Source organism: Lichenostomus cassidix, chromosome Z, assembly GCF_008360975.1.
Source record: "Lichenostomus cassidix isolate B80296 chromosome Z, HeHo_3.0, whole genome shotgun sequence".
Classification (NCBI taxonomy): Eukaryota; Metazoa; Chordata; class Aves; order Passeriformes; family Meliphagidae; genus Lichenostomus; species Lichenostomus cassidix.
This window is the reverse complement of record NC_139511.1, coordinates 3,462,128-3,474,216: the sequence shown is the minus strand read 5'-3', so window position 1 is coordinate 3,474,216 and position 12,089 is coordinate 3,462,128. Positions and strand designations below refer to the sequence as shown.

The 12,089-nt window shown below is 39.6% G+C and overlaps 1 protein-coding gene across 1 annotated transcript in view; it reads left to right on the top strand.

Annotated features, from left to right (window-relative positions):
- The window catches only part of MEGF10 (multiple EGF like domains 10), an 85,414-nt gene that overhangs the window by 52,012 nt on the left and 21,313 nt on the right, over positions 1 to 12,089 (top strand). The window contains exons 12-13 of the mRNA XM_085043178.1: positions 2,074 to 2,237; positions 4,947 to 5,049. Coding sequence (XP_084899304.1) covers positions 2,074 to 2,237; positions 4,947 to 5,049 — 267 coding nt within the window. The remainder of the gene's footprint in view (positions 1 to 2,073; positions 2,238 to 4,946; positions 5,050 to 12,089) is intronic.

Below are 12,089 nucleotides of genomic sequence, written 5' to 3'. Positions count from 1 at the left end.
CAAATTGGATACAAGAAGTTCAGAATTTATGGGCTACAAAGACATTTTGCAGAAACCAGAAGATAAAGAAGACAAGATAAAGGCTCAGTATATGTGTGTTGGAAACTCCCTACCTTTTTATTATCTTTTCCCCAGGGAAAAGATAATAAAAAAAGTGAAAAATACAGACTAGCTAGCATGAGAAGCAGAAAATCAATAACAAGTAGAGAACCGAATGCTAATTAATGGAAGAGAATTACATAGTTTTGAACCAATGAATAATAATTTCTTTGTTTACTGAAAATATTGTATAAATAGGTGAAAAAGTTTTGTATCTGCATCTGTGTGGAGGCCAGAATTTTGTCAGGCACACACAATAAAGTAATGCCTGACTTGCTGACACTAAAAGGGTTTATCTATACCAAGAGTTATCTATAAAAAGAGGGGTTTATCTATACCAAGGATTTTGAAGGATTTGGTAACAGTTTAGTTTGGGAGGGACCTTGAAGCCCATCCAGTGTCTAGCCTGGCCTTGGACACTGCCAGGGATCCAGGGGCAGCCACAGCTTCTCTGTCACCCTGTGCCAGGGCCTGCCCACCCTCCCAGGGAACAATTCCTTCCCAATATCCCATCTGAATATCTCTTCTTTTAGTTTTAAACTGCTCCCCCTTGTCCCATCTCTGCTTCCCCTTGTAAAAAAGTCCCTCTCGAGCTCTCCTAGGCACTCTGATCCCCTTTGTGGTCCTCCTCAGCTGTGGTGCTGGGATTGCTGAGAAGAGAGGAACAGGTTCCTGTATGCTCCCAAGCAAATCCCATGCCCAGTCTGTGTTACTCCTATCTAGAAGTTTTTCCCAAAAATACATTAAGTTTGAGACTGAGGAGAAGCATTAAGAGATTCCCACACAAATAGCCACTAAGTGTTTCAGGGACTGACACCCTATTAAACCTGCATTTACTCTTTCCAGAAACAGTGGAGCTAATTTAACCTTGTTTAGGTGGATCCTGCAAAGCAGCTAGGTTTTGAGGAGAAAAATATTCCTTGGGTAAAGCAGAATCCTATCTTCTTGTGCACCATGCATTTTTAGTCATACCACAGTGAAAAAGGACAGTAAACAGTAAAGTTAAACTACACTTAGGTACTTGTCAAATGAACAAAGGAAAATTATAAATCCCAGTTGAGGGAAAGTGTCTCAATTTCCTAGCCAGTGTGGTACAGTATTTTTTCCTGAAATGACCCCTAAATTTAAAGTTATCAACGAAGCACGAGGCAGCCTGATTCCTGTGCATGTGTTTTGCATAGCCTATTGATCAGGCTCAGTGCAGAATTATTTTTCCCTCCACTTACTGTAAACAAGGTACAAAATTAGAAACTTGGCCTGTGTCACTGGTGGTGGTAACAAATGACTGACTGCCTCACACTGCTCCTCTTGAATCCAATGGATGATCACATTTTAAAAAATCTATTCACATCCCAATCTGTCCAGTGTGCAGTCTGCAAAGCACTGCTATCAGGCATGATCAGTGGTGAATGCTGCAATTTAGAGCCATTTTCCATTACATTTCTCTTTGTATTTGGCAAGAAGTACAGAAATCACCTAAAAGGTCTTTGTTTCCTGGGAGAATCCAATTTATACAATACTTTAATGTTTCCTCTTTTTTCTTTTTTTGTTAGATACCTGTTAAAGCCATGTTACAGGACTGTCTGTGTCACATGCTAGTGGAACAATTAAGAAAGCAATTAGGAAAATTATTTTCAAGCTCCACCTTAACACTTTGAGTGTAGTTTAGCACTTCTCAGTGAAACGTCAAGGTGTCTTTATTTCCCTTTCAGATCTTCCATCAGTTTCTTCTGCATGTTGGCACCCATCTGCAGATGTGCTGTGCACAGATGTTACAAGGTGCCCTTGAACACCTTTGTTCCAGCCTGGACAAGCCCTCAGCTGAGGCTGCTGATCAATCCTGCAGAGAATGTTACCCCAGATTGCCCATCTCAGAGAAATGCCCCATGGCAGGCAGAGGGAAGCATCCTCTGAGAAGAATCGGGGGAAAACCTGATTAATGTCTGGCTTTAATCCAGGTTTTTTTTTTGTCAGGTTGGCATGGTGTGGATTGCTCCATAAATTGCCCCAGTGGCACGTGGGGACTTGGCTGTAACTTGACCTGCCAGTGTCTTAATGGAGGTGCTTGTAATGCTCTGGATGGAACCTGCAGCTGTGCCCCGGGATGGAGAGGAGAGAAATGTGAACTCCCTTGCCAGGTAGTTCAACAGTCTCACTGAATTTTGAATTTCTGTAGGAGAATATGAGGGAGGGAGGGGTGTCTGTCATTCTTTGTCTTTATGGGATGAGTCCACAGGGTCAGAGACATGCAATAACAATTCTTCCAACAATTCTTCATCAAATGTTATCAAACTGCTGCTGTTCAACTACTTTTAGGTGTAAATTATGAGAGAATACCAAAAATACACCCCAAATCAAGTATTGCTGTTTTAATTACTTTTTTCTTATGTCTGTGTTACAGTATGAGTAAAGAACTTTCATTCCTTCTCAGTCAAACATGAGAAGCTACTCTTACCACCCAGACATAAAATATATAAATTCCAATACATCATTTTAAAAAATTGAAAACTGTACAATTCCAAATGGATTTTTTATTGTGTAACTGTTCAGTTTCAATTATATTTCATGCACAAAAAAAAGAGAAATATTTTATAAAAAACAGGGTTTTCCAGGGTCCATTGTTTCAATGAGGGACTTCCATTTTCTGGGAAATTTTAAACAAAATTAATTATTAAAACAAACTGCTTTCTGCTCTCCTTTTCCCTTCCCCTGTCATTTGTTCACTTTTGCATTATATCTGCTTAGCAGGTTGTTGGTTTGATGTAATTGCAGAGGAATCACCTGAAGTGAACACACGCCTTGTAAATTCCCCTCCCTTATAACATTTAAGCTTCTTTCAGTTTGGACACACTCTGCTGAGCTTTACCAGGATGAGAGTAGGTGAACTACAGCAGAAAACTGAAAATCACCCCCTGTTTTGAATGAAAATTTGTTCTGCTGAACTGCACTTGGAACACTCAGGAGTGATTTTTGGGGCTCTGCTTCTGGTTTTAAGATGAAGCACTCATGTACTGAGTAAAGTGGCAAAGAAAATTGAATATATTCTGGGAAGCTGATGGCAGTGCCACCTGTGCAGAGTTTCCAACAATGCATCTCCATCAAAAGACTAATTTTTCTATTTCCTCAAGCAGTTTTAATTTATCACTTAGTGCCTGATTCTGAAGGATGGTAAGACCTCCCAAGCTCCATTAGCTCTTCCAAAACTGACATTTAAATAAAGACATATATTGTTTCAGAGCAGTTGCATCCCAATCCCAAACTTAGTAAAATAAAGCATTTCTGTATCAGATAATTTAGCATGCCCATGCTCATTGTTTTCCTCTCCCTCTCTCCATCTGCATCAAACAATGTCCATAAGTTTACCTATTTCAAATGCAAATTCTGCTTCAAAATTCCAGAGCAGGAGTGTAAACAGAAAACTAATTGAAATACTTCCAGTTGTCTGAGCTGTTTTTCTTGTCTGAGCAGAGATTTATTTAAATCAATGTGTTTGAATTTGTTTCAGTAACTTCAGAATATTATTATCACTGCTCAGATTGTTGTTCAAGATTTGAACTACAGTTTGGACTTCAGTCCAAGTACATAGCAGGCTAAAAATACTGCTTTTCAACAGCATATTTGAGGATTTCCTTTCATTCCAAATCTGATTATATGCAAAGGAAATTCTTAATCTTTCCTTTTTCTGTATATAAAAACGTATTGTTGGGATGAGCAAAAGGCTCCCTACACTGAAGTAATGTAAGATTTTGTTCTACTTTAGAGTTGAAAGACTGGCAGTTGAATAGCTAAATCCTGTGGCACTTGGTTGGAATGTATGCATGCATGAACATCAAAGAACAGCAGATTAACTTTCATATAGGTTTTATTCACAATTTTAATGTGACTAGCACCAATTTTTAGCCTTGAATATAAATGATTGGGGTTTAAACCTGAAATGTTTCCTCCTTTTTTCATTTTCTGTCTTTGTTGTGGGTAACCCTGAAGTATTATTGTAAATTATACTGGCTTTTTATACATGCTTTTTTCTTACTTTATTTGGTTCTTATGCTTTTTATCCAAGATCAATTTAGTGTTGTACTTTGCCTTGTTTGGAGATTGCAGTTGTAAAAAACCTGCTCTTCTCAGTTTCTTAGGTTGATTTTTTGTGAAATTATCCACAAATATATATGGAAGAAGCAGGGAAAGCAAATTGAAATGTTCAGATGTTTTCCATGGAAATCAGCCATGCTTTGCACAGCTGAATAAACCAATAGGGGTGTTTCAACTTAGTATCTCTTAATATCTCTTGTTGGTTAAGAAATGTTGCATAGGTAAAAATAAAAGTTTTGTTTTGTGTAATGTCCCATAGACAAAGATGATTAGTTTTAGATCTTTTTGATGAGATATATGTTGTACTGCAGAAAGAAATGTTTTTAATCAAAAGAGAAATGTTTTTAATCAAAAGAAAGTGATGGTTTGTGTTATTTATGAAGTGAACCTCACACTGAGGGTATCTTGTAATTTAGTGGTTTTCACTCGTTTTCTTAAAAATTATGCCTTCATGTGGTACCCTTTTTGACCCAAAAGCAGAGATCTCAGGGTCTGATGCAGAAAGCAGACTTAATTGCTTCAGTCTGGCATTTTTCAAGAAGGCATAATTCATTCTTTATCTTCCCCTCTTTAATGAAAGAACGAAAGTGTAGGGAGCTGACATGTTCCAAACGCCCCAAGTATTTCACACTGAGAGCAGCCCACAGATTCAGGAGAGATCTATGGTTGCTTTTTGAGTCAGGAATCACCATAACCTGTTCCCCTCTAACTCCCAGCTGTCATCATCTCTGAGCTGTTGTGTTTTTTGTTGCTTACAGGATGGTACTTACGGCATGGACTGCGCCGAGCGCTGTGACTGCAGCCATGCAGATGGGTGCCACCCCACCACGGGCTACTGCCGCTGCCTCCCGGGCTGGTCAGGTACAGCACACACCCTGGGCACGCTCTGACAGACATTCCACCCCAGTGGGACTTGGTTTGGTGGGTAAAGGAGGAGTCTGTGAGGTTGGAAGGGGAAAAGGACTCGTTCTGTGGTCGCTCTGTTCCCTCTGTGAGTCACGGGTGGGGAAGCTCATTGTGGGATCTGCAGAAAACTGGGGTGGAAAGGGAAACCTTAAAGCTTGGGCACCTCCACAACTCAGTCCCTTGTGGAAGTGGTGATCAGCTGTAAATATCCAAGGTTGTTCTGGCAGCTTTGGGGTAAAGCATCACATTGAGGACTTCAGAAGGCTTTGTTAAGGCAGCCAAGAAGAGGATGAACCATGCAGAAACTCTGCTGCCATTTCAGTCTCTCAACCTTTTTTAAATTTCTCTGCAAGTTTTTTGTCCCATATGAAAATCTTTTCACAAAGGTTGTTTGTATTTTTTTTACATCATAGTTTTAAGGACTATGTATGTCTAATCCTTCACCAAAATTTGTATTTGGCACTATTGTTGCACCCTCTTGTTGGTGGGGAGCAGGATTATGGAACCATGCAGAAAAACAGTTGTTAATGAAATACAGGAGGGAGTTTTTAGTTCCCACAAGGATTTCTAAGCTTTAAAGTTGGGAGAACTCTTTGATCTTTTCAAGATTTAATTGACACTGTAGGTTTGCCCCTCTTGGAATGCTCCAGACTTGCTGCCTCAGTGTGATGCTGAATTGACCATATTTCACATCACCTGTCTGTGTGGGCTCCTTCCATTTAGCAATGAGCAAGAAAAACAAACCTTAAATGAGCAAAGCATGTTTGTGCTCTGAAAATCAGCAATTTCAGTGTTATCTGGGATTTCAGATACATGCTATTATTATTTAGTATCCATTCTTTTATAAACTGATTTTCTTAATTGACTCGTAGGTTCATGATAGAATTGTTTTGTCTGTGGTGCTTTTAGACAAAGTAGGTGGAGGTGAGCTTATGATTTCCTCAGACAGTTACAGTGTTATTACTGGTTTTTTTCCCAAACCTTTATTTTTATGTGCTCTTTCTTCCTAGCTCTGTAGATGGATTGCAAGCATCTTGTTTGAAGTACTTAATACTCTGTCTACAATTCAGGTTGATTAGCCGTAGCTGATTACAGCTTACCTGCTGTTTTTTCTACTTTCTGTTCAGATGAACATTAATGATTATTGGGGGCAGGAAGTGGAAATCTCTAGGGGATACAGATACACAGGCAGGAAGAGCTCCTGTTTTGCTCTGGGAGACCAACCCTATCTATAATTTGCTCATTTTTTCTGTACATTAGCTCTTTGAGAAGGTCTGTCTCACCATTGCCTGCCAGCCTGAGTGAGGGAGGCATCCAGGGCCAGCATTCACCTGAGACAGGACTTTCTTGGTTTAATTCTCTTCTCACAAGCTGCAGTGTGACTTGCCATCAGCCACTCAGGAGGGCAAAAAATAGCAGAAGATACTTAAGTGAATTGTGAAAAAATAGTATTAGCCTTATGCCATCTAATACTATTTTTCATGACACTACTTTGTGTTTATTTTGTTACAATGTTAATGTCCTTACTGTCAGGTAGTTTCAGGTAACTGTGTGTGTGTTTGCACACGTTTCCACAAAATTGCATTGGGATCTGCTCAAAATGTGATATCATAAATTACTAAATGTATAAATCAAATAATACCCAGCATAAAAACATGTCAACAGTTGCTGATCTTGAGCAGCCACAGTGCAGGTAGGTAGAACTGTTGAAAAGTCCCAGATGCACAGCTTGAAATACATCCTGGGAGTCCTCTAAAATTCAGACAAATAATCAGGGTCAAAAGGTGTGTTAATGAATGGATCCAGGTTAAAATGGGCAGTTTTGAAAGACCAGGCTAAAAATCTGGCAACATTTTATAACAGGTTATAAAAATTACCTGGACAGTATGATTTAACTAACCCAGGATGTGACAGAGGCTTCAAGTGCAACACAAACTTTGTGCTTGGTTTCAGTATGGGAAAGGACATAATATATTATAAAATACATAGTATGATAATATATAATATGATAAAGACATAAGAATTTTGTCTAGTGAAACCTTACTTCACCTAGCTACTTAGAAAGCAAAAAGACTTCACCAGAAAGAGACTTTGGGCCTAATGATTGATAAGATGGAGTCCCCATCCCTGGATGATGTCATCAGAGCAGCATGTGTGTGACAGACTAGTTTTGACATGCTGGTGATGTCTAGACACACTTTACAACATAGCTCACTCAGTGTCTGGAAAAATCCTCCTCCCACACTTCACGTGTCGGAGCAACACCCGCGAGGAATCCGGGCTTTGTGCAGATATTTATATTTGGAATGATTATAAAAGGGAAATGTATCAGGAAAGGGCTCCCAAATAGCTGTGCTGTAACGTTGCATGGCAGGAATAGCAGCAGGTTGTGGGATTAAGGAGAGAGGTTGTGCATGGATTTGGATGGAGGAGCAGATGGAAGATGTGTGGAAAATGCAGGGAGCTTCTAAAATGAAAGAAATTACGTTAGAGTAGCTCTTTTTTTCTTTTTTCTTGGCTGGATTTGCAAAAGTAACCATCAGTCATACTACTTTTGGGTGGCTAGTGTTACACACCAAATTAAACAACAGAGAGAGGGAGAAACTGATTTTCAATTAGTCTAATGCTTATCTAACCCAAAGGAAGGATTCAGTTGTTTCAAACCATTGGGAAGGTAGTGTTAAAAAAATAAATACATTAGAGGAAGCTTAAAAATGTGAACTTGTGAGTACTTTTTCTTTTTAAGCACCAGTAAGTCCATGATGCCAAGGTGAACTTCCCAAAATGTTTTGTTGCCACCAACATAACACAGACTTTCCAAAATCGTACTTTAAAAGCAGCATTTTCCCTCAGCCCTGCGAACAGAGCAGTTATCTACAGCTCCCCCAGGGAATTTCGTCAGAGGGAATAGTTTATGTAACTTTGCAGAAGCAAATGAAGGAGTGACACAGTTGTCCCACAAGGATGGGGAGGGTGGGTCAGTGACCTCGGGGTGTGAGGGAGCTCTGAGCTGCTGACGTGGGCAGGAGGGCTTTGCCTCATCCTGCAGACAGAGCTGCAGCTCCCCACTGGGTCAGCAGTAAGATTTTTCTAAGATTTAGTCTTTTTAAGTAGTTTTTAGTTTGCTTTTGAGCATGCCCAGTGTGTTGTCTTTTCCTTCTTAGTTTCTGCTTAGGAACAAAAGTTCAGTTTTTGAGTGCTGTGTTAAAAAACTCAAGAAGTAATTATATTTGGCTTTCACTTGATCTCTATTTTTATTTAGGGTTTCTGGTTTTCATTTGGGCTCTGTTTCATCCTAAACAAAAATGACTTAGTTTATAGGACCCCTGTTAGAAATCCTACCCTCTTTTGCAGTTGACATCATGCTTTCCCTCTGCAGCAGCTCAATTCTGCTTAGGAGAGCAAGAGTTAAGGGTGATGTTTTTTTCCTGGCAGTCTGACCATTCCGTCACGTTCCAGGAGCCACATGACAGGATGGCACAAATGAGAAACATCCGCCCACACAGAGGATGATGTCTGCCCCAAACTCTCTCATCCCTTGACATTTTCACTGCATCTTATAAATAACTTTTTTTTTTTTCTTCATCTGGAGGGAGCTCAGTAGCTAGAGAGTGGAAAAGAGTGAGAACCATTAAAATACAAAGCAGAAGAAACACACAGAAAATACATTGTCCTGATAGGTAATGATAAATTACCCCAAAACTTCAGGTTAAAAAGGTTAACTTCCATTAAAAAAATACATCTAGCACTTCTCCCAACAAGGAAACCATGACTGTGAGTTTCATCCCTTAATTTTATCTGCTCTGCAAGCAGCTGTCAATACAAACTTTTCCCAAATTGCCTGGAAGATTAGAGAAGTCATAATCCCGCAGACTGAGGTTTCACATTAAAGCATTAATCAAATTAATTAAAGTAATTCGATTAATTAATTAAAAAGGCAGGGTTTTTTTCCTCCAGACAGTTTGTTTATTCCTGTAATTGCAGTGATGTGGGAGCTCCTGATCACACATCAGAGCAGCTCAGCCGCACCTTCGCATTTGCGGGGAGATGTCACATCAGGGTGGTGCAACATTTGTTACTTTCAAAATCGATTTGGAGGCTATGTGATGCCAGGGATTATGAAATACCACCGGTCTGCTATCTGTACCAAAACAATGGCACTGGTTTGTGGAGAAGACAGATGCAGTAATACCAGCCTGCATTTCACCAGCGTCCACCCGCAGGCTGCAGCAGGAGGGCTGTCAGTGACTTTTTCTGCACTGGACACCTGCTGGCATTACTCAGATCATCCAGCACCAGATGTGTTGTTTCTGTGTCCTTCCATGTGCCCCTGACAGTGTTTCTGAGAGGCACATTTGTTGCTGGATTATCAGGGGGAGCTTTGCCATCCGACACCCACCCTGCTGATGCGAGCAGCCAGGGAGGCTGCAGCTCTGCCTTGGCCCTCAGCTTTCCATGAGTATGCATTTTTTCTCCTCCTCAAAGGAAAAAACTGACTTAGAAGTCTGGCTTTTTTCTTAGAAGACCCCTCTGTTGTGGGTCTTCCTCACCTCTAGACCCAAAAACAAGCTGCTGCTGGAGCCCTGGTGCATCCAGGCCAAGATTCTCTTGAAAAAACATTATTTTCTCTCCACTGTCAGCAGTTTACCCTGGGTTCCTTAAGGATGAGGCCTGACTGGGAGGAATACTCAGTGTGCTGCAAAATTAAATGATATCTGAGCACCCTCCACTGATAAATGACATCCTTTTCAAACTTAGGGAGACAAATTCTCCAATAGAATTGGAAAGTGGGTTTGGCCCCACCCTCTACCTGGATTTCATTTTGTCTATATCTCTGTTGTCTGTGCATTGTGGTGGATCTTTATGTGGAATAAATGCCACTCTTTTATTTAAAATAGCTTTAAATCAGTGATTAGGTGTATCTCTTTTCCACCTATGAAGAAGTTAAAAAGAGGAGAAGTGTTATTTCCTGGTGGCTGCCTAAAGATTGATAGAAGAAAAGAAGAGTACCTCTGGAATATATATATGTATATAAATATATGTAGCAGTATGTGGCAAGAGTATGGCCTTCAGGAGGATACTAGAAATATCTCAAAAGGGATTCTCCCACTGAAATTTGCAGATAACAATGTTTGCCTTCAAACTCAGATATTTTTGTGGACAATTTTTTGTAGCAGCCTTCCTACCAAAACTTGCAGCCACAGTCTCTCCTGCTCCTGCAGTGTAGCAGCTGAAATCTGCACTTCCAGAGAAAAATCTCTGACATTTAGCTCCTTAATTTGGGACATTTTTATTAGTTCCTTCACAGCCTTCAGACAGTGAGGATACTTCTAAATAGTGCCCATGACATTTTTCACCACTTCCCTTTCTTTGGGCTGCCATCCGTTATTTGACAGAGAAATTAGGAAACTAATTCTCACCATCAGAAGCTGCAGCTGCCTTGAATAGAAGTGTTAGTTTCTCTCACATATGAAGGGTGAGTTCTTGGACCATAATGGGAAATGTCATTAGCTTTAATGGCACCAAGATTTCCCCAGCCTGTGAAAGTCCTGTTCCTTCTTTAGTTTGGGCTGTTACATATCCAATTTTGCACTGACACATGGGAAGTACACCAGTGTATAAATAGGTTTTAATGCTCAGGGGCTATACTGGGAAGTTCCTTGTGTGTTAAGATAAAATGGACAGCAAATACATGTTCTTAATTTTAAAAAAATATTCTTCGAGTTGGGATAACTTTTTATCAGACTAATGGAAACATAATAAGCTAGAAAACAGCACTTACTCCAATAATAAATTTGCCTGGGAAGATAGTAAGAAATAATTGGTAATTTTTTTTTCCCCTTCAAGTGCTAAAACAAATTAGCTTCCGTTGATCTGATTTGGATGCATCATTGAATCTCAGCTTAAAAATACAGCATAGGGAGTGTGTAAATACTCTGCTAGCATGGGCAGAAGCAGTGGTATCCCTCAAGAATTCTTCACTTCATTCATGCAGTTATGAATGCTGGGGGAATGCTGATTTGGATGTGAGGCCCCCAGCATAAAGCACGGGGCATTAAATGCACGAGCATTTCTTCAGAGCAGCTTAGCTGAAGTTTATCATGACCATTCAGCTATTGCCTAGCAACTTGTGAAGGCCATCAAAGAGCTCTTTGTCCATAGCTCTGGCAAAAACATTTTCTCGCAGATACCCTTATCAGTATCAGAACCAACATGAAAACTTAATAAAAACAGTTTTATCCTGTAAGAGATTAATACTTGCATGAAACTGTGGCGGTCATAAACCAGTTGGTAACGTTGTTGTAAAAGATGAGTCTGATCTTGCTTTGTAAGTTCTAGTAAAAATGCTTCCTTTTCCTGAATAATTTCTGGGTTTTCTATCACAGCATAGTTTTCTTTGCCAAAATATAATATAAAGCATCACTCTGGAAATTAATTTTTTTTAAATTTTGGTTTAATCCTTTTAATATTTCTAACTTTTACTTTCTCAAAAATACACATTTAATTTTTACAGCTATATGACACAAAACTCAACTTGTTTTTAAGTGCCTTGTGAGCTTATCTAAATAGGAATGATTGAGACTGAAAACTTTTAATAAGTAGAGATGCAGTAAATTACTAAATTTTTTCTGCCTTGCTACATTCGTTCTTGATATTCACAGGAATGAAACTGATTTTGCTTATGATCAATAGCAAATATTATAAAATTGTAGTGAAACAGAATCGTATTCAGCATTCTTGCAGTAGGTTGTGTTGTCATCATTGTTACTCAGTGATATTTAGTGCACACTGTTTATTTCCTAGGTAGAGTGATGCCATTCTCCACCTCCTCACAAGGGATGAAAGTGGGAAAAGCAGGTTTTTTTCCGTTTCCCTAGGGCGTGATTTTCCCTGATGTGTACTGAAGGAGCCCTTTTTTCCCCCTTTTTTCATTTTTAGTGGTAGTTGTTGCCTGTTTTAAGCCCTGTGGCTCTGTGCAGCATGGGACCCATTGT